Source organism: Artibeus jamaicensis, unplaced genomic scaffold, assembly GCF_021234435.1.
Source record: "Artibeus jamaicensis isolate MK-2021 breed Jamaican fruit bat unplaced genomic scaffold, CSHL_Jam_final contig_64, whole genome shotgun sequence".
Lineage (NCBI taxonomy): Eukaryota > Metazoa > Chordata > Mammalia > Chiroptera > Phyllostomidae > Artibeus > Artibeus jamaicensis.
Window position 1 is genome coordinate 16,263,089 of NW_026521911.1, and position 23,528 is coordinate 16,286,616.

Here is a 23,528-nt window from a genome sequence, read left to right on the forward strand (position 1 = left end):
GCAGTATAACCAGACCTGTTACTCTTATTGTTTCCTTGAATTTGCAGCATTTTTCCTTGTTAATCTGTAAGAAGTAATCTGTAACATCCCTTCCATTGCTATCTGTAAAAAGTAATTACCTAAAGCAAACCTAAGTATAATGAATGAGAACCTTCTTTGATGTATGCTATTAAAAAGCCCATAAAAGCCTGTCAAGGCAAGAGTTGGAGAGCTCTCCTCCTGAGAGAGTGGCTGAGGTGCTCCAAGGAACTCTCCACTGCAGAGAGAAGCCATGCCGTCCCTTTTTCTCCACAGGACTCAGTAGTCTATGTTAATGTATCTCACCTTTTCCATAATGCTGTGGACACTTCGGACCAGAGTCCAAGTCACTGACATGTTACATTATTTGGAATACTCTTTAGCAGATTGTGTCACATGCTTGCTCCTCGACATTCTATTTGCAAAACTAAGTTTTAGATATGGTTTGTTTTACTTCAGATCAGCAGATCCCAGAAGTGTTTTTTTGCCACTAGGTGGTAGAAAGATTTATTAGCCAGGCTAGATGGAGAAACACAGAGTCCATCACGGCTCTGCTTGTGAATTTAAAGCATGCATTTCTGATTCATTCAGCACCAGTGTTTTCTAAGCCATGTCTCACTGCATGGGATACAGAGATGAAAGTTATAGTTTCTCATGTCACTGCACTCATGGTCTCACACAGAAGACTGACCAGGCAATGCAATCAGTAAGAGGAAGCATCATTGGGTCCACAGAGCACATATACTGGAATTGAAGAACCATACATTAAAATTCTGAATTTGCTATTACAATGACATGGGTTTAAATATGTCTTTGCTTATCTATTTCTCCAGGTATACATTTATAAACTGGAAATCAAATTGCAATTAGGTACAATAAAGTAAAGAGTAAGCTTATTGTTTATAAGCTTACTTTATAAACAATAAGCTTATAAACTTACTTTAAATTTATAGAAACTGTTAGGTGGATTCCATTGGGGCTGCTACAGAAAAATATCATAGACTGATGGGCAACAGAAATTACCCTCACACAGTTCTAGAGGCTGGAAGATCAGGGTGCACACATGTTTGGCTGATGGCTGTGTTCCAGGTGGCAGCTTTCTTGTATCCTCACTTGGCACAAAGGGCAGGGGACCTCTCTGAAGTTCATGTAAGGTACTAATCCCATTTCTGAGGGTTCCTCTCTCATGACTCAAGCCCGTCTCAAAGACCCCACCTCCTCAGGACATCCCATTGGGCATTGCAGTTCAATACATAAAGTTTGGGGCCCACACAAACTTGAGACCACAGCACTTAGCTCCTCTTATCCCTTTATTTCATCCATCTTCCATATTTCTCCTTCACTGAATTACAACAAGAAATGTTAATTTCATGATTACCTATAATCTTGCTGGAATCTTGTTCCAACTCTGACTCAAAGCATCATTCCAGAAATTAAAAAAGTAGTGCCATTGATATACAGATAAGATTTATACAAAACAGTAGTAGGAGATCCATGGGCCAACGGAAATTGCTAGAAATGCAGCACATTTCTTACAATGTAAAACTTTTATTGACAGGAAATTATTGCAGAGTTTGTCATTAAATAACTAGGGACTAAGTGAGAAAAGCGACAGTGGAAGTGGTGTTCAGATGGAGGTAACAGCCAGAAGTTCACAGTGAGGGTGGGCATCCTAGTAGAGCAACTTCCACTATCACCTTGTCCTGCTTCTTTTACACACAGGTCTTACACACCACTCAAAACACTGCCATTCAGGTGGGAAACACTCTTTGTTCACGTACTTCGAACAAAAAAACCTAGTTGACAAGTCTCCAAATATGAACAAATGCAGACAAATCAGGAATACCTAAAGATCCATGAGGTGCACTGACTGGTGTGGTTCAGTTGTTTGGGAGTTGTCCTGGGAACCAAAAGGTTGCTGGGTCAATAGGTCAGGGCACCTGCCTGGGTTGTGGGCTGAGTCCCGAGTTGGACACATTTGAGGGGTAATTGATTGATGTATCTTTTGCACATTGTTGCTTCTCTCCTTCTCTTTCTCCCATCCTTCCCCTCTCTCTAAAAGGAAATAAATCAAATCTTTGAAGAAAAAGTCGAGATCCTTGTACTATCAGGGTATTAAGCCTTGTTAACACATGGAGACATAAGATTTTCTGTCTTCCCATCCCTTACTTCTGTCCTTACCGCCACTGAACCTACATGTTCATGCTTGTGACGGCTCTCACAAATTCCTTATCCTCCGAAGAGCATGCTTGTTTCATGTGTGTGTGCAGTTGTGTTTTGTGGTGGAGCCAATATGCACGCTCGAGTCCCTTTAATCCAAGTGATCTTTCTTTTGGGGGGAGTAGCTAATAGTAACCTACTAAGTTACTTGTTTTGTAGAGTTCCCAGATAAAGTACAAGATGCCAGTTAAATTTTAAAAAACAGTGAACAAATTTATGGTAAAGGTATTCCCAGATATTGCAGGGAAACAATTATCCTAAAACCTAATTCACTGTGTATCTGAAATTCAAATTCAGTTGGGTGTCATTCTTTGCCAAATCCGGCCTCCTGGAAAGATTTCAAGGAACCACTGACACGGGCCTCCCGTGGGAAGAGGACTGTGCCGCTGGGGAAAGAGGCAGGAGAAAGACTCATCACTGCATTTCCCATCTTGGACAATTTGCATGTAAATTATGTAAAAGCTCTTGCTTATTTAGAATATTAGATAAAGATCATTGAAAAGGTAAAAAATTAAACGTTGTACAACTTATTACTCCAAGAAAAAAAAAACCTAGTGATTTCTGGTCCTGTCCACATAGGCTACAGAGCCTCCCCTGACAGAGGCAGCAAAGGAGACTGTTGGTGAAGCTGGCAGGCTGCAATGTGCAAAGCTGCCCACACTGGACGGCACAGGGGCCTCAGAACTGGGTCCTAAACAGACTACACACTGCTACCAAATGGGCTGGATGCACGGAATCAACTCTCTTTTCAAACACTGGCCTGTGTGTGGCCCTAAGTACTCATTATTTTTTCAGGACATGTGCTTGACTTTTGTTCCGGAAGTGTAGCCTGTGTTGAAGTAAGTCAAGAGTCAGATAAGAATCAGGTTGAGTGACCCGAAATTAGGTTGAAGGATCAAGACCTGAAATAAAAGGAACATCAAGTAAAGCCTTCGTGTTGTGCATTGAAACAAAACAATGTATAAATTGCCTAAAGAAGCACACACCAACTGTGTTACCACTTCAATTTGAAAGGAACTTCTGATTCTCGCCTGCCTGCAGAGACTGCCATGGAATATCTCTCCACTCCCACCCCCCATGCCACCTGCCCTCCGCCCCTGCCCCACTGCAGAATGTCTAGAGCCCCAGGTTCTGCTGTTTCAATTCAAACTCCTCCTTCCACTGGATGCTGAGCATCTGTTGGAGCAGGTCACTCTCTGGACCCTGGACTTGGATTTTCTCATTGCGGAGGCTCCTGGGCAGCAGTGGTCAGCGCCTCAGCCTGTGGGGATGACTTCAGAAGGAGGTAAGCCTGCAGGTTGGGGAGGTGTTTTAGAGACAGTGCTATCTCTGAAAATTTAGGATCAAAACGTAACAGTTCCACTGGGGAAACATAATTTGGACTGAAGTAGAATTAGGAGAGAGCACTTGACCTCCACGGACCTGTCAGCCAGGAAGGCTGGGAACCTGCAGAAACCAAGCAGGGCGTTGAACAGGAGGGCTGCTGAGAGTGGTTGGGATGCTCAGGGGTAGTGCCCGGGTGTACAGAAAGGACAGTCGCAGGCAGGCGCATTAGTTCTTTCTAGAGCAGAGACAGGCACCGCAGCCTGTGTTGTAGGCAGCAATGGGTGTGTTGAGGTGGGACACATGGGGGAGGGGTACAGGAAAGCCTTGTTCTCTGTCCTGCTCTTCAGGCACCTGGAGCCCACCCCACAGTATCTTTCTAGGGGATTTGAACTGACTGCATTTGAGCTAATGGGGCAGTGGGGAGAGGTGGTCTTGGCCATGAAGTTGTCCAGTGTGGCAGTCTGTGGCCAGATCTCCAATGAAGTGTCATCCCTGAGAGCCAGGCTGGAAGGTACCCCAACTGCTGCAGCCCAGGGCTTCCCCACTCCTTCCAGCCAGGAGTCACTTCCCCTGAGTCCAGGGAGCTGCTCCTTCTCTTGGGTTCCACAGGGACAGGGCAGCCAGGTGACTTCCACCAGGAGATGGGGCTGGGTTCCCTGACTTATCCTGAATTGGTCCCCTTCTGTGGAAACTTGGTACTTCAACCCTGCTTCCTCCCATTGCGTGTCTCATGGCATATCCCTTGCCCTGCCTTTTTCCTTGGAGATGAAGGGTTTGCTCATAGGACACATCATTGCTTCACGGATAGAAAATAGATGTGAAGTATGGTTGGTTTTCCATTGAAATATCTGGAAAGGCAGATTCTTTTTTAAAGGGAGCACAAAATCAGGAATATGATCTTCTGTATCATTAGGGTACATCCATGACATCTGTCCTGAGTAATTAGAGGCACTTGGTCAACTTTCACAACCTCTGTCCCACCTCCCAGTCAAAGGACACAACATAAAGTCTGCTAAGAACTTGGATGGATGGGATGGGGGACCGCCTTGGAGACTAGGCAGGTCTGCACATCCTCACAAATGACTCTTTTCGATAATTGCAGAAGGTCATTCTGAAAGCTCAATTGTGTGTTAAGATTAAGGAGAACAGCCTAATATGTTAAAAAGTCTTGTGTGGGGTGTCAGGGAATCAAGTCTAATTCAACACTTCTAAACTTACGCCTGTCAATGCACACACAGGGCACGTCAGTTTGTACAAGAGCCCAAGGAACAATTCACAGGGTTGCTCTAAACCAGAGGCCACAAGTGCTGAGTGGCCACTGAGTCTGAGAGACTACTCTCTTATCACACTAGTTAGACAATATGTACAGTGAAAAATAATAAATAAAACAGCATGTGTAGACCTCCCCAAACCCTATAACCAAATGAAGAAATGGAACATTACCAATTCCTTGGTTCCCTCAAGTACTGTTCACCAGTGTGCCTTCCTTTTCTGCCAGAGATTCTCACAGTCTTGAATTTTATGTTGCCCTGTCCTGTTATTTATAATTTTACCACCTGGCTAGATCCCCTGTGTGTTTTTGGCCTTATGTATTTTTGAACTTTTTATAAGTAAGACTATACCATATGCATTATTCTAGGACTTGAGTTTTTCACTAAATTTGAAGGTTGCTCCATGCTTGTTGTGGCTCTAGTTCACCAGATTTCACCGACATAGAGCACTTTCCCTTGCATGATTATGACATTTATGACTCAAGATCTAGTCCAGGGAGAGAAACATAAATAGGGAATGCCCATACAAAGAATGACTGATAAAAAAAAAGCATGAAACAAGGAGGGGCTGTCTAGTAGAAGGTAAAGAGAACTCCACAGAATAGAGTAGCGGAGACAAGAAGCGGTCACTGGCCCTAGGTCTGAGACAGGGCAGCCAGTGAAGAGTCTGGCCCTGCCCACCACAGGCCTCACTGAACATGAGAGCAGCAGCTGTGGTGCTGCTCTTGCAGAACTTGCTGAATTGTACACCCCCAAGCTCCCCAGAATCTTGCACTTTAGCCACTGTGAGAAGCTTTTTCTTTATGAAAAAAGATTCAAGAAATTCAAAGAACTCTCAGTAAAGATGGCAGAATATCTGTCTTTTGGATGGTAAGTGTGAGACTGTATTTCCCTCTGAATCAGGCTGACACAGTCAGGAGGGGAAAAGGAACTGTGAACAGCAGTTTAAGATGTGTATTTGTGGTGTTGAGAATTACAGGAGCTAGAGAATGATAGTGTTTCCAGTAAAAGAAAGTGTAATATTTTAAAAATAAAGGAGGCATAGTGAAAGAAGTAAAGAAAAAACTGAGATTGGAGAGTGAGATAGTGAATGAAGAACTTTGGTGAGGGAATAGTCAATGGAGTAAGAATCAGTGTTCTTTAAAACCATAGGGAGCCTGTGGCTTTAGATGGAGGACAAGAGCAATGCACAGGGAAAAAGAGGGCAGAGAAAAGGGCTGGGAGGATGGACCTCAGTTTGAGGGAAGGTAGTGAGAATTTCAGGAAGATCTTTTTTGATGGATCCTAATCCTGGGAGTAAAATGCAATAATACTTCTAAGAATAGGGAGAGTATAACATAGAGACAAATTTACTAACACAGAAGTCAGAATAATGCATGTAACAATTGATTAATTGACACTGAATTTTAATGGCTTGCATGCAGTCTTTCAGAGTTGAGAGGCTAAGTGTGAAAGACATGATCAAAGAGAGGCTTTCTTCCAGTTCTTTCAGGAGTTCATTTAGTGGGTGGAGGTAGTTTGAGGGAAGCACATAATTGGCTTTTGGTATACTTTAAAAGAATGGAAAATAAATGAAGGAAAGAGGAATGAATGAATGGTTTCTGACAAGTGGGGGATCTAAACTTAGGACACGTGAAGCTTATTGGTAGAGAGCATGAATCAGTACAGCAGCTGCTGTTTCAGTGGAGGTGGGTAAGGTCGGCCCGAGTATATGACCTAGGAAATCCATTTCTCTGCAGACGTATATTTCTGAGGCATTGCAACTGGTTCTCCATGAGGGAGAAAAAACAATATTGAGAAAGTCTTATTAAGGAAGGCTCAAAGATGTTTGAGCAACTTGAGAAACTTGAGGCTGAAATGGCTGAAAAGAAGATCAATCTAAGAGCAATGTATGACGAGCTCGTGAACATGTTTCTGAAACCAGATGTAGAGTTGCTTAAGGTAAGAATGGAGTGTTTGCCTGGGAATATTTTATATTATTAGAAGCTCACACCATTGATGGAAATACACTTCCATTATGTATTTGATACCAAAGATATATTTCATCTCCTGCATCTATGGTGGAGAGCAGCTCCCACTTGGGACTAATATAATTTTATTATTAGTTGACCTGACCGTGCACAAACAAACCTTATGGAATTGTGATTATGGAACTTCCATGAGGAATATTTTCCTTCTCAAAATCTACTTTAGTTTCTTCCTCCAGTAAACACCAGAATAGAAAAACTTTTTCAAGGTCTTTTTTTTTATATGTTTTTTATTTTATTGATTATGCCAATTCTGGTCTGCAAGTGGATAATGTAGAAACATTTTGTGAAAGCTTCCATATATTTCCTGCTTCTCATGTAATGTTATTGGTTTCATTTGCCATTAATTTGGGGCATATTACTCTCTCAGGACAAGCCTTAGGAGAGACTCCTGGGCACAGAGCTGAGAGTAACAGCAATGAACAGACAGTTCCCTCTTTTCACACTCAGTGTTCTGGATTTTTCAAGAACATAAAAACAGAAGAGATGGTTACCAAAAGTAGGGGTCCAGGGGAATGGGTAAAAAGAGAAGGAGAATATAGTCAATAATATTGTTTTAATTAAGTAAACACGGTGACAGAGGATTACCAGACTTAATGTTGTGATGACATTGTAAGGAATAAAAATGTTGAATCGTTAATACTGTACACCCTAAATTAATAAAAGCAATATATAATAATATACCAATGATACATAAATCAAAAACTAATTTAAAAATCATTTACAAAAGAATTCAGATTCTGACAAGATATGGTCAAGATTATCTCTAGGGAGGAAAAGGAGAATAAATTTTCAAGACAGTTTGCAAGTGGTAGTATTAGTACTTGTCCAATCCTCCCAAAACTCAGACTGGTTCGGCAGAATATCCTACTTCTGAAGAAGCCTAAGTTTCTCTTTCCTTTCTTGACATGAGTTAGGAGACGAACTGAGAAGGTGAGTTTGTTCTTCAATGCTAACTGGGATTCATGAGGGCCATGAAAAAGATTCGGCTACTTTGAACAAAGTGAAGATATAATTTCTCAGAGTATTTTCACTTGTTCTGTGCTCATCTGTTTGCATGTGTTTTGCAGTATATTTTTTCCTTATGTTCTTGATCAGAAGTGAGTATTTTTTCACATCTGTGGCTGAGGGAGCTATGTTTTGTCAGGCTCATTGCAAACCTTTCTATAAGACTGGTCAATTATGGTTTTTTATTTCACAATCAACAAGAAATAAAAGAGCAAAACTAGATTTACCCAGAATTAAGTAAGTGTGGCAAGTACCTCTGAGAAATGGGGGTGGAAGCAGGTGAAGAAGAAAAATAAGAGAGATTCCCTAAGAATAGTACAACCCTAACCCACGAAAGGATTGTGATGAAGAACATTCAGTTGAATGATGATGGCACCAAAAGATTAATTGCATCTTCCTCTTTACAGGAGTGAGCAGGTGCAGCTGCACATGCCTCAGCCTCTGTGGCCCAAACTCCCTGCACTGCCCATTACTAGACTGATGGACAGGCTCAAAAGCTCCCAAGGTGAGTGTTGCCCCATTGGTGGCACCACCTGAAAGTGTTCAATTCTGATTTTTTTTTTTTGTGGATGATTGTTTCCTCTTTCTTGCAGAGGAGAACAACCTGCTGAGTGGCATGTATAGTCCTAGTTAGTCATGGAGTCACTATAATGTGGTAAAAGATAAAATCAAAATTACTGTAATGATAGATGTGACTCAGTCCTTATCAATTACTTGTAAATATGATAAGTTACTTATATAATGAGAAAAAAGACATGAACCAAAAAAGGGCTTCTTGAGTCCTAGAGATATCATCACATAAAATGTCAGTTGTTCACTGAGGCATAGAAAACTAGATGGCAGTTCAAGATATTCCAATTTAAAGCAACAGCGGTGACTTAGGTTTTAAATAGTTTTAGTAATTGGACTTACGAAGTGTGGATTTCTGATTACAATGGCTGTGATCAGAAATAATCATAAGTGTAAAAAAACCTAAATGCAGAAATGTAGATTTTATGAATAATAACAATAAAGGAAATTGGTGGTTGGCAAGGCCATGCATAGAGGTCCATGGTAAACCTGAACCTGGAGGGTCATATGTCAGGAAGAGGAAGAGGAAGAGGAAATTCTCAGGTGGAACCAGTCAGTTATCAGAGGCAGACAGTACGAAATCACTTCTAAGAAGGCTTTTAGGTTCCTTCTTTAGTGACAACTCACTTAACTAACTGAAATATTATCAACTGGAATATTATCATATCCTGGAAAAGTAATCTCCCTTTATTTAGCATAAAATTATTTTTGTCCTCCAAGAAGGAGTGATAGAGATAAGTTTTATTGCTATGGACTTGGTGGCATTCCCCAGCTGTCCAGCTTTTCAGGTGTCATAAAAAGTAACCAGTCAGAAGTAGACATGACCTTCTCCTTTATCATCTCTGATTTTTAGGAAGATTTTTTTCTATTATAATTAGATATTTGTGTCTTCAGGAGATATTGTTAGCATCACTTGAATCCAATATTTTCTATTCAGAACTGCCCTTCTAATAATGTTGGAATGTTCTCTTCCCAGTGAGACTCTAGGGAGAGAGATGCTTTTTCTCATAGACAATTTTATTTTTAACACTGATTTTGACGGGAATATTTTTTCTTCACAGCGGACATTTCTTTCACTAGTGAAATAACCAATTGCAATTATCCGGGTGTTTGCAGTCTGAGAAGTCTGAAGTTTATGCATGGTCATCTATATGTGTCTCTGGCTCCTGGAACATCAAACTATTTTGCTGTATGTTGAGTGCAGGTCTTCACCTCTGGCAAACATTACTGGGAACTGCACATGGACAAGTCTTGGGCCTGGGCTGTAGGGGTCTGTACAGAGACCCAGCTGAGGGAGAATGGCACGCTGATTGACTCTCCGGATGCATTTCTCTTTTAAAGTGTGAAGGAGGAAAATCGCCACACGGTCTGGACCTCTGCCCCACTGACTTGTCAGTACATAGAGAGACCTCTGGGCAGAGTTGGTGTGTTTCTTAATGTGGACAGTGGGGGTATAAGTTTTGTGGATGTTGTGAAGTGTTCTTTCATAAAGCATTCCCTCATTACACCTTCCCCACTTCAGAGGTGTCTAGAGGACAGGTTCAATGTTCTTTTTAGGTCTTTCATTTACACACTGGCTACACACAAGCAGGGCTAAGTCAGGGAACTGGCCCTGACCCTGGGACATCTACTCTGAGGAAGCCCTTCTTAGCTGAAGCCTATCAGTGATACTTTATATTTTTTTATGCTTTTTCTACTTTAATGTAACCTTCTTTTGCTGTTTATCAAGATAAAGATAGTACAAAATGCAAAATTCTGTTAGTTTTATTTTCTTGACATTAAAATCACATGTGACGGCCTTTTATCTTGAATATATGCTATGATTTTTTATGTTTTGTGAGCATGCTGGAGTCATCAAAATATATAGCACTGTACAGTTACTATTCATGGCCAAAATGCAGGGATGCAAATTTTGCATATTTTGGACATATACGGTTAGTCTGTCATGCTGTGCCAGTCTGCACCTTCCTCCTCCTTCTTCCTCTTTGTGTAGTTAGTCCTACTGGTCCACTCACCTTCTAGGGAAAAACGGAGTTGATGAGACAGTTTCCACAGATGCTCAGAAGCAGGATAAGCCTTCATTTTAGAGAACCTAGATAAGCTGGTCCTTTTCTTTTTCAACAGAATAAATGATAACAGATAAAGGGAGAAAGTGTGTCTATTTACAGCTGCATTCTTAGCAGCTAACGTGATGGCTAGGACATCAAGGCTGCTTAGCAAATTGGTGGATAAATAAATAAATGGAGAAGAGAATTACCTTACTTGAAAGGAATTTTGCTTAAAAGTTTCAGGATTTAAAGGCTGATATAAAAAACTGATAAAATTATGCAAGTTGAGTTTAAACTCCATTGATTTCCCACTGGTGTGAGGAAGTGCTATTTCTATGTGGGAGGCAGCCACTCTAGAGACTCTCTAAGCACAGAGACCAGGTGTGTGTGCACATGTGTGTTCCAGTCATGGTGGTCATGCATCATTGTTAATTCATTTAGTATCCTCTTCAAGGCCGTGAGTGCTGGAATGGGAGACAGAAGATCAAACGCAGACACAAGCTGCCTGCTCACTCTCTCTTTCACCATCACACAGTGTTGTTTGGTTTTTATTTTTATTGTTCTTCTCCTTCACTAAATTGCAGGTTCACCTTATATTTATTGTGATTTATGTTCTAAGTGTTACAGAACACATACACACACAGGGCCCAGGGGGTACATATACCATGACCAAAAGGACTCCCCTTTAGGTTCGATTATCTGTGGCCATAGGAAAGATGTCTCTCAATGCCAGAGATTTGTAAAAAAAAAAAAAAAAGAAAAGAAAAGAAACAAAGAAAAAGAAAATGTGTATATAATGCTATACAGACTTAGAGTAGTGATCTAATGTCCTCATTAGCATATCAAAGTCCTTTTGGATACCCACAGCTGCCCAGGGTGATTCCTTCTCCCCCTGCCCTAACTCGGGTACCATATCTCAGAAAAAGAGGCAAACGTTCATGATTCAGGCTGCCGGCACCACCAGCTTTGTCACCATCCAGACAGGGTCTCAAATTAATGCAAAGCCACATGACATTTTCTCATGGCCTACTGGCAAGAGTTCTTGGTACCCATTTTCTTCCAGGCAAAGTCTCTCCTGCTTCCCAGGCCACATGACAAAAGGGAGTACACTAAAGCTGAATGGTCCTCACTACCAAAGCTGCATGGGTGCCCACTCTGGCCAAAATCACATGGTTCTTTTAAGCAAAGCAGAGGGGAGCAGGGGGCGGGGCAGGCCGCCACTCTGCCAAAGCCGAGTGAGGGTTCTCTGCCACAGCCGCATGGTGATTCCCCCTCAATGGCTGCTGTGTCTGCATAAATCCCCATGACATTCTTCTTCTCTGTCTCCATTTCCAACTCCTCCTACACTCAGGGATACCTGCCAGTATTTCTGTATTATTCCAAGTTTACTGGGCTGCCATCATGACTCTGGGAGGGTGTGGCTCCATGTCATGGAGACAATCTTCTCCAAGCTCTCACGCAGGCGTCATAACCTGGGGGACATGCCCCCAAGTTACATCTTGTGGGGGGAGTCCCTTTTCATCTTCCTGGCACAGAGCATGGCCACAGCTACTTCACATATCTATGCAACCAGTTAAAGGTTATAGGTATGTTAAACGACCATGCCATGGATTGGCTGCAAAGCTGTGGCTGTACAAAACAGCTCTGCATGTTCCTGCTCCATGTGTCCCTTTCCCCAACTCACACCTATTGGGTGAGAAGGGGTCAGGATATCTCATATATTTTTTAATAGTTCCTAGACACCTTGATTTCTGGACCCCATTCCAAATCTCTATTGGGGGCCCCCCTCTTGGCTGCACCCTGTATCATGACTACAGCAGTGGGTAGTGGAAATAGTAACTAACACATCCTACTCTTACAATTTTCAGTCTAGTGGTAATAAGCATCTACCAATTTGATGAAAGTTTGCTGACTATTATGAGGACATGGTATAGTGTGCTCAGAGAGTTTGGATTAAGAGGAACTGCAGTGGTCTGTAGGGTCAGAGATGACATCCTTTAAAAATGATCATATTAGCTGAGATGTGGTGGGTGACATGCTACATAACTTCTCATAATACAGCTGTCAGTTTAAAAAATGCCATCGAGCCTTTGACTATATTCTAGGAAGCTCTCTATTGTAAACATTTTATTAAAAAATTAATAAACACATTTATACATTCAATGTGGTTATGCCATGTTAGAAACATACAATAATTATGTGTCCTGAAGTTACAATATGCTCCGAGGCACTCAGGTATCAACCTGCTGCCTCACAAGACATTTCATAAAAATAGTTTCCTTAGATGTGAAACTGTATGAAATAAGTGGCCAAAGCTTAACATCTCATGGAGAATCAAAGCATAGGAAAGGCTTCAGAGGGGAAGAAAAGGAAAAAGAAACTAAACTACATATGAGGGAACTGTTTGCAGCATCATAGAAGCTCACTGTTGCATTGTCATAATCCAAAAACACTCCAATCTTACCCAGAGGCCTTTTCGAATACTGAGTGAAGGATGGGCAGTTAGTGGAGAGATAATAATGATCATTCACTTTCCAAGAAAATAGAAGAGAAGCTTCTTCATAATCAGCAATAATATCAGTATCACTCAACAGGGAATCTTTACAGACTCCCAGAATCCACCTCGAGTGCTTCAGCATATCCACCTCCCAGTAATGTCTACCAGAGGTGAAGGTATGAGTTCCCCATGCTGCAAAACTGTGCACTCTCTGGGGCTCTCTGGATGTGCCTTCATGATCACCTCCAAACATCACACTAACACCATTATGAAGGCTTATACTGCGACTGATGGTTTCTGCACTCAGAACATTGTCCACTGCAAAAGAGGCAAAAAATCAGGTCAATGAAACGAATTTCCATGCCTTGAGAGACAGTCTCTTCATTCGCCCCCCTCTAAGGAAATACCAAATAAAGATGGTAAAGGGAGGTGAGACTGGCTCCTCTACCAAGAGCAAAAGTTATCCCTACCTCTACGGCACAGATATCCTTTAAATTATACAGAAAATAACACAGCAAACCAAAAACCCTCTGCATATATTACAAACTGTGTAAAGCAGTGATTTAATCTCAATCCCCAGATAGTTTGTTTCAGGTCACACCTAAACCTCTTTTGTCACTTTAGAAATCTCTTCTTGTGATAATTGTCCTTGATATGTTTAACGAATACATAGCAATTGGCTATTTGAGGGTAATTATTGGAATGTAAGTTACACCTGTTACATATCTAAGAATCAAAATATTGGACAGAAATTTGCATCATGGATAAATTAGAAGTGCCTGAAGGGAATGTTCTGGCTTTACATGATCTGTTTAGACCTCACATTCAGTCTGATCCTGATTTCAGCCCTCGGGGACTAGACCTGCTGTCTAGGAGGGACCTTGTGTGGTGGGGCCATGCTCACAGATCCTTCTCCTGCCAGTGGTTTTGAAATTGATCTAACAGCATTAAAATTATTGTGCTTATGACAAGTTCAGTTATTTTTTTCACTCGCCAATCTTATGAATAATTGCACAAATATTTTTGTGCAATGAATAATAAATACACTTGCAATATACAACAGATTAAAAACCATCAATGCCATATTGAAACTTTCAAGAATGATTGAGACTGAATCAAGTATAATATTGATTGTTAGTTTGAGAACTAAATATTCTATTTCCTCATAACCACATGACCAATCTCATTCCTCTTTTCCTAGTCTTCTAGTCTTCTTCAAGGTCTACATCAAATGTAATTTAAAAAGGTATCTTGCCTCATATTTTTAATATTCTATAAATTGCAAAGTTCAGCCTCGGTCATTGTAATGTGACTATAAAGGAGGAGGATAACAGTTTTGGAAAGTCACAAACTACCTTCATGTCAGAAAAAATTTAAATAATTAAAACAGAAGACTCAGTCTGAAGAGCCACAGAAGAAATGGAGGCCTGATGCCAAAGGGCTGACTCTTACCTCTGAAGGTGTTTAGCATATCTGGGATTCCAGTGACGTGCCATAAAGTGAGCTCTGGATTCACTGGCTGAGGCTTTTGCATCTGCACTGGTTCAGTTCTGTAAAGAATGACAGTGGAGGGATTTAGGGCCAAAGGTTAATCACACAATCATTACAAAAATCACAGCTTGTTATCCAAGATATTTCACCAGAATCCTCCCATTCTGAGTTAATTGGGAATACATTGTATTTCACACCTTGGGCATTAATAAATGTTACTTTTTAAAATAAATTGAAATTATATCAAATTTCAACTTCACTCTTTTTTACAGATATCATTTCATTTCTAAAATTGAGAATCATTTCCTCCCTCTACTCTACCTCAGAGAATGCAAGACTCCTGTGTATCTTACAGAGAGCAGAAAATTCAGGAAAAGCCTGTGCGACTCGAGTCTGCAAGTACTGTATTTTTCCCAAACCACTGAGGGAAAAATAAAGATGCTCATTGTACATGAATAGTACTAATTCTATATCTATATAAATGTTTTAAATTATTTTATTTATGCTCATATATTAGAAGTGTAACTTTAGAAAGCAACAAAAATAGCCTGAAAATAGCTATATGCAATATAATACCCTGGAAAATGATCATCTGTTTTGTTTCTAAGTATAAATAAATAAAAAGGGTTTTAAAAAATTAAAGCGAAAGATTTTTTTTCTGAACATCTGGGCCAAAAACATGGGTATGCACTATACATGGAAGAGCATTATACACAGCAAAACATGGTGGTTGCCAATGAAACACTCAGTGTCCAAAAGGGAAGTATCTACAGAGCCAGACATCTTTGGTTTTTTTGTTTTTGTTTTTTTTTTTTTTGCCAAGCAAGTAAAAATCTCTACCCTCAAAGTCCTGCTGCTGAAGGTAGGACTTCCTGAGGGCACCAGGAGGTCACTCCCCCCTGAAGTGCTTACCTACAAGGAGGGACATGCAGTGATGGAACAGGCTGAGTTATTGCTACTCTTGGGAACAAAAGCAAGGCCCCCCTCTCCTATCCTACTCATAGGAAAGCTCCCTCTTCCTGTCCTTTTCACCTTCCATCTCCCTACTACCTTACCAAAATACATTCAGAGACTTTTACTGAGATGTCTGGACAGGATGGCGGTGAGTGACTAGAACCAAGCCCAGAAGGTGAGATGGCATTTACCTGTGTAGAAATTCAGACTCATAAGGAAGAATCTTCTCAGACAAGAGTGCTTCAGGACTTTGTTAGTTTTTTAAACAAAACGGAAAATGGCCACAGCGGACAAGGTTTCTACCTTGAAAATTGTACACCCACTTCATGAAGAAGACAATGATTTTTTACAAATCATCAGTATAAACTCACCTTTCCAATATATTTCCCAAATCCTGCAAGACAAACAAAAAGAGAAGATAAACATATGAGTTCTGGCTCTTAAGCCTTTTCTAGTATGTTTTAATAGTTTTCAGAGTTTCTTTCAGTAAAGTATTTTTTCCTATTCTGTTTTAAGGAACAATCAGAAGCTTTTTTTTTTTAAGAGAGAGAGGGGCACGGAAGGAGAAAGAGAGGGAGAAAAACATCAATGTGTTGTTGGCTCTTGAGCACCAGCTACTGGGGATCTGGCTCAAACCCCAGGCATATGCCCTGACTGGGAATCGAACTGGCAACCCTTTGTTGGCAGGCCTACACTCAAGCCACTGTGGTACACCAGGCAGGGCCAGAGGGTATCTTAATAACAGAACTTACACTAAAACACGCTGAGTTTCCTCAGGGTGCACTGAGGGTGGAAGGAGTTCAGGCAGAAAAGTGAGAGGATGCAACAAGTTCTAATTTTCCAGTCTCACTCATTGCCCCATCTTATTCCCAAGAAAAGATCCAACCACTTACAATAACAATTAGAGCAAAACAGTGAACCATATGAACAACAAAGAGAGCATTGAAATTGATTACCACATTCCATAAATCTCGCCTACGAAAAGGGCAAAACCTCAATGTCTTTAGCAGGTTGCTTTTGTGTGGATAACAGAGAGTGACAGTGGATTATGGGAACATAAATAGAGAATTACCACAGCAAAGTTAATGTTCCCTGGTCAGACACTGACTGATTTTGGACACTCTCTGAGTAGATATTACTTTGGATTATACTTAAATCATTATTAAAAGGATATGAGTAAATAAGTGACTGACTGGACTGGCTTGATCATGGGAGCCAAGGAGCATTAATGCTTAGCTGAGGGTAATGGTATCCTATATGCAGGCAACATTTCAATGTTAGGCTGACATTGCCCAGAAGAGGATTCCTGTCTCTGAGGATCGACCCTCCCTTCTCACCTGGAGCAGCTCCAGGTTAGGCTTGTGGCACATGTCAGTCAGCTCTCTCAACATTCCTTTCAGGCTTTCTTTCTGCTGGGTCATCCTGAGTTCACTCTCCTTGAGTTGTTGGAAGATCTCCTTTGCTTCTCTCTCCATGGTGTTCAGATGGAGTCGCTCCTCCTCACAGAGAAACAGATGCATCTTCTGATATTCAGCTTTGATCATCACCCTCCTACTGGCCATGTAGTCCTGCACAGATAGTGGAACAAAGACATTACCTGTCTCCACTCTCAGTAGAAAACTTCAAACTTGAAATATTCCCTCAGACTCATCAAAAAAGGACTTGATGAACTTTCTGCCTCATGCCTCCAAGTGCCTTGGGTATGTGCTAGTCCTTCTGTCTATCCTGACCTTTTGATCCCAGTCTTTTTTCCCTGTTAAATTAATCCCTCCAAAGGGCCCCAGGCTCTCTCTCTCTGATGCTACTTGAAGGTTCTTACTCTACTAATTATCTCCTCCCTGTTACCTTATTTCTCTCTTGTTCTTTTGTGTGCTTTTCTACATATTTAACAATATTGAAGTATATGCCATATTATAATTATTTGTAAAATTCTCTACTCTTTACTCTATGTACTGCTTTATTTTTCTCCTGTCCTTTGGAGTCAAACTTAATATGTTGTTGTCTTTCACCCAGTTTGAGAAAGATTTACCAAAGCTTGAAAATTGAACCAGGAATACCTATCAACCCTGCTCACAGCATACACAGTTGACCGTTGAACATAGATTTGAACTATGAGGGCCCACTAATACTCTGATTTTATTTCAATAAATACACAGCTGACTGTCTGTATCTGTGAGTCTCCAATCCATGGATTCAGCCCATTCCATATCAAAGATGATATTTTTGATCTAAAATTAGAAACCCATGAATGCAGATGGCCAACTGTATGCATTAATTTATACCATTTTATATAAAAGATGTGAACATCCTTGAAAGTTGGTATTTATGGGTGCTGAAGACAATGCCTTGCACATAAGAAAGAATGATGAAATTCTGGGACAGTTCAGCTATATATGGACAATTGCAAGCCCTCTGCTTGTCCAAAACTTAACTGTGTTCATATTCCTTCCAGTAGCTTCTGTTGGCTGACTTTGTATTTTTTGGCTGGTACATATGTATTTACTGATATATTACTAAAACCGACTGCCTTTTCATAGGCCGAAACCATTATACTGTAACTAGTAACTTGAATTTGGCTAAAAATCTAAGCCAGCCTTTTTCAACCTGCATAAAAATATAAAAATAAACAGAACATATTTATTTGTACCTTTAATGACTTGGTTTTCTTAGCTTCTTCCGTCAGATTGTTTTTCATTTCTTGAGTCAAGTTCCATAAAGAGTTCATTCTCTTTTGAAGTTCCTCCTTCAAAATAACCATAAGATTTAGTGACAAAAAGATGATACTGTAAATGTTATTCCCTTATTTATGGTTAAAGGCAGTTCCTGGGAAAAGTCACCATGAATTAAAATGGAGAGGTCTGGTTTTCTCCACATTCATTTAATTTGATTCAAATGTTTGGAATATCAGAGGTGACAGAAACATACAAGAAAGAGTTTGGGGGGACCCTGCAGGTAACATTCATTTATTAAGAAATTGGCAACCAGATTTTCACATATCCTGATATAAGCAGGTACAATTTGCATCAGAAGCCAGTGTTCCTGGTGCTGGCCACCCTCCCCACAACTGCACCAATTCTACATACTTAGACAGTACTTTGAAAGCAATGTACCTCAGTAAAGGCTCAACACTACTTTGATTATAGTGCCCAAGTTGGTTAATAGCATTGCCCAGTTACACTTGTAATTTGGAATTTACATAGAAACAGTACCATCTCCACTATGTCCATTGTCTTCCCCTTCCTTATCATCATTTTCATCTTCCTCTCTCATTTTGGAGCTTATACCTATCACATTGCACCTACCCTGTACTCCTCAGCAGACCACTGTATTGGACTGTGGCTGTGAGCCGCATGCTCTGGGGATTCAGAGCAGACTGCACAGAGCAGGTCCTTCTCATCCTTGCAGAAGAGCTCCTTTGCTTCTTTGTGTGCCACACAGATCTGCTCCTCAGGGCTCTTGATGTAGTTAGCTCTGGCCTCTCTGGCAATGGAAGCCAGGCTCTTTAGTGCAATGTTGGTTTTGAAATCTGGCTTCTCTGAGACTCCTCTGCACTCAGGGCAGCGCTTTGGATTTTGGGCCTCCTCCCAGCTGAGGTACAGGCAGAGACGGCAAAAGCTGTGCCCACAGTCTATGGTGACAGGGTCTAGGAAGTAGTTCATACAGATGGAGCAAGTGAGATTATTCTGAAAGGCTGATGAGGTATCTGAATCCATGTTTCTGAAAGTTAAAATAAGAAAGAGAAAGTCATTTTACCCAGATGAGGAAAGAAAAGTTTTTGGAGAAAGTCTTGCCTACTTGAGCTCTATTCTACCTGTTAAATAGGAACCTGATTTACCCATTAACTTACTTCCTGTACAAACCTAGTCCCAGTAAATATAGACAGGTTGAGTGTTTTCCTGATACAAGTGAAACAATGAGACAAGAGAGTCCTCAGCATCTTTCTGGGAAGAGAGGTAGCATTCCTCAATACAATAAAAGCCAATTGTGAGAGACTTACAGCCAACATCATACTCGATGGGCAAAACCTAAAAACTCTCTCAGTAAGATCAGTAACAAAGCGAGTTTGTCCCCTTACACCACTTCTATTCAGCATAACATTGGAAGTCCTAGCCACATCAATCAGACAAAAACAAGAAATAAAAGATATCCAAATTGGAAAAGAGGAAAACAAAACTGTCATTGTATGCAGATAATGTGACAGTGTAAACAGAAAATCTTATAGACTCTGCAAAAGAAACTGCTTGACCTAATAAATAAATTTAGTAAAACAGCAAGATAAAAAGTCAATATCCAGAAATCAAGAGATTTTTGTATATCAACAATGAAACATTAGAAATGGACATCAGGGAAAAATTCCCATTTATTATGGCAAAAAGAAAAATAAAATTCCTATGGATAAATCTAACCAAGAAAGTAAAAGGACTGTACTCAGAAAACTATACAACACTGAAGAAAGAAATTAAGGAAGATACATACAAATGGAAACATATACTATGTTCATGGATTGGAAGAATTAACAACATCAAAATGTCCATACTATCCAAATCAATTTACAGATTCAATGCAATATTTATTAAAGTACCAATGGCATATTTCACACATATACAACAAACACTTCAAAAATTTATATGGAACTATATATGACCCTGAATAGCAGCTGCAATTTTGAGAAAGAAGAGCAAAGCAGAAGGATCAAAATACCTCATATCAAAATGTATTACAAGGCCACTGTAATCAAAACAGCCTGATACTGGCATAAAAAAAAGGTACATGGACCAATGGAACAGAATAGAGCACCCAGAAATAAACCCAAGCCTCTTTGGTCAATTAATATTTGACAAAGGGGGAGGCAGCATAAAATGCAGCAAAAATAGCCTCTTCAACAAATGGTGTTGGACATCTATATGCAAAAATATGAAACTCAACTGCCAATTTACACCATACTCAGAAATAAACTCAAGGCAGATAAAAGATTTAAATATAAGTTGCGACACCATTACAGTCCTATAGGCAGAAAAATCTCAGACATTCCATGCAGCAGTATTTTCACTGATCTGTCCCCCAGAGCAAGGGACATAAAGGAAAGAGTAAACAAATGGGATCTCATCAAAATTAAAAGCTACTGCCCAGCTAGAGAAAACAGCATTAAAATGAAAAGGGAACCAACTGTATGAAAAAACATATTGGCCAATGATACCTCAGACAAGTGTTTCATCTTCAAAATATACAAAGAACTCAAATGACTCCCCACTAAGAAGACAAGAAATGCAATTTAAAAAAGGGCAAAGGACTTGAACAGAAACTTCTCCAGGGAGGACATAACGAGGGTCCAGAGACACATGAGAAGATGTTCAGTATCACTAGCCATCAGAGAGTTGTAAATTAAAAGCACACTGAGATACCACTTCACACAAGTCAGAATGGCCATCATAATAAACAAAGCGACAAACAACAAGTGTTGGAGAGGATGTGGAGAAAAGTGAAACCTACTGCACTGTTAGTGGAATTGCAGACTGGTGCAGCCGCTATGGAAACATTTATAAAAATTTCTAGAAAACTAAAACTGGATCTGCCTTTTTTGATCAGGCAATTTCACTTCTACAATTATATACTAAGAACCCTGAAACACCAATCCAAAAGAACCTATGAACCCCAATATTCATAGCAGCACAATTTACAATAGCCAAGAGGTGGAAGCAACCTAGGTGCCCATCAGTAAATGAATTGATCCCAAAACTACGGTACATTTACACAATGGAATTCTACACAACAGAAAGAAAGGAGCTTCTACCCTTTGTGACAGCATGGATGGAACTGGAGAGCATTATGCTAAGTGAAATAAGCCAGGCAGTGAAAGAAAAACACCATGAACAGGAACTTGATCAACAAAACGAACACGTCAAGCAAAGCATATACAAAGATATCGAAATTGAGAACAGGTTGAGAGTGACCCGAGGGGAATGGGGAGGGTATAATGAGGGAAAAGGGTGAAGGGTTTACAGGAACAATTATAAAGGACATATGGAAAATGACAAGGGGTGGGGGAGGAAACAGGGGAGAAAGGTGAGGAAGGCTGGTGCAGTCGGGAGGGGTGAGGGGAAAAGGCAGAAAACTGCACTTGAACAATAAAATAATAAATTTTTAAAAATTTAAAAAAGAAAACAATTATCTCAATTATCACTAATTGACTTAAACAAGCTGAGTGGTCCAGAAGCACAAATATAGACTAGGAATCATTCAATCTATTTCGATCATTTTAGATGATTAGGGGAGCTACTTGTTTGCTTGGAGGAGACCCAATCACTCCAACATGTAAATCAAAAGCATTTGTATAAGAGAAAGTAGACATGGAGATATTTACCCTAAATTCTATACTCACGAGAGTCTCTATGAGTGGTCTCACCTCTGGAAATTCTGTCGATATCAGGGTCAGTAGGAAGTCCCTCCGCTCTCCTGGCAGCTACAGATTGTGTCGGTCTACCCTAGAGAAGAAGTGTCCTCTGAAGTAAACCTGCCTTTTAAGGGATTCCACACACCTAAGGCCACACCCACTTTCTGACGTTGGCCAACATTATCAGAAAGAGGTGACGTGGCTGACCAGATTATGTGGAGAGAGATAGAGTGGCTGACTAGGTTTACAAAGTATAGAAAGCAACACTGGGGGCTGATGCCCTAATAAAATGTACATGTTTTATGGTAAGCTGTATGAAACTTTTAGATTTTTATTATAGAAATACATTTGGTTACTTAGGGGAAGAAAGGGGAAAAAGAGAACCAAAAAAAAAAAAAAAGAAATGCACAAGAAATACACTTGGTTAAATTTCTTCCTAACTACACTAATGATAGATTTCAGGAAATTTTCCAATTACACAGTCATGTAATGTTAATAATGCAAATTATAATATATTTATTTCTTGAAAACTGTTATAAGATGTATTTCATTTTCTTGTCTATTTGCATGGAATAGGACATCATCATAGTGCTCAATATAAGTGGTGGTAGCAGATATTCTTATTTCATTCCTTATTTGCTTACTTGTTTCTTCTTTGCTTATAAGTATTTAAAAACAATAAATGGGCATTGAATTATTTCCATTGCCTTTCTGCAGCTCTTTCTTTAGCAGTCTAACCAGTTCCTTGCATTCTGCCTCTTTTAAATGATCAGATTGAGTTTATTTGTGTTATTTAGATCCTTCAAGATCTAGCTTCCTTTCCTAGTTTGAAAGCGTCACGACAAGTTACAATGAGATACAGCACCATATAACAAATTACACCTCAAAAAAGGAAATAAATGCAGTAATCTGTTCTAAACTAAGGGTGACTTCTTTGTGTTTCCATGATGAGAACATAATCTTTTCTCTCTTTTTGTCACAGATTTTCTTTTAACTATAAACTGTGAATCAGTAAGATTGAAATAGAATGTTTTTAAAGCTATGCCTAGAAACTAAAGATTTTAAAAATATATAGAGGGTGGCATTCCATGACCTGTGTTCCCAATTGATTCAATACAATCATTTAATTCAAATGAAACACTTGGTTTCACCTCAGCAGATTCCGATGTTTGGGGTGAACAAAAACAAGGTAACTGAGCCCTCTCCTCCAGGAAACTTACTATGTAAGAAGGAAGATAAGGCACAATTTGGGAGACATGCTTGATTTAATCACAAGATTTCATGAAATACAACTCAATCCTTTGTTCATTAAAATATTTAAATAGTAAGTTCTTTTCCAGAAACATACTCTGAGCCCCGCATGCTTTTAAAATTTTTCTGCTGGCCTCATAATAAAAAGGAATTAAAAATATTTAAAATAAAATTTAAGAATATATTTAACCAGGACATCTAAGACATTATTACCTGAACATATTACTATTTTAAATATTAATGAGGTGTTATACATTCCTTTTTTTACTAAGTTTTTTATATTCCACAGGTGTTTTACCGTTAAACACAGATCAGTTCAGACTGCTCCATTTCAAAAGCTTGGTACCTGCATGTGACTCCCAGTTACGCCAAACAAAACTAGATAAACCACCCAGGAAAATACCTTTTTCCCAAATCCTTAGCTGACAGAACAATTTCAAGTAGTCTTAGGGAGAC

At 39.9% G+C, this 23,528-nt stretch overlaps 1 protein-coding gene across 1 annotated transcript; it reads right to left on the reverse strand.

Annotated features, from left to right (window-relative positions):
• Nucleotides 1–10,375: 10,375 nt before the first annotated feature.
• Nucleotides 10,376–19,143, reverse strand: LOC119055382 (tripartite motif-containing protein 64-like). The gene is made up of 7 exons (XM_053670737.1): nt 18,733–19,143; nt 18,078–18,173; nt 16,768–16,998; nt 15,802–15,824; nt 14,438–14,535; nt 13,151–13,303; nt 10,376–10,458 (listed from the first exon to the last, which is right to left on the reverse strand). The coding sequence occupies exons 1-7, from the start codon at nt 19,141–19,143 to the stop codon at nt 10,376–10,378; spliced, it is 1,095 nt and encodes a 364-aa protein (XP_053526712.1).
• Between the last annotated feature and the right edge of the window lie 4,385 nt (nt 19,144–23,528).

Bases quoted from the DNA above. Each gene is read 5' to 3' on its own strand.
- LOC119055382 (XM_053670737.1), bottom strand. From the start codon at position 19,143: ATGGATTCAGATACCTCATCAGCCTTTCAGAATAATCTCACTTGCTCC. The intron at 18,174-18,732 runs GTAGGTGCAATG...GTTATTTTGAAG, and splicing joins GGTCTGCTGAGGAGTACAGG to GAGGAACTTCAAAAGAGAAT. The intron at 13,304-14,437 runs GTAAGAGTCAGC...CCTCTTTTGCAG, and splicing joins TATGCTAAACACCTTCAGAG to TGGACAATGTTCTGAGTGCA.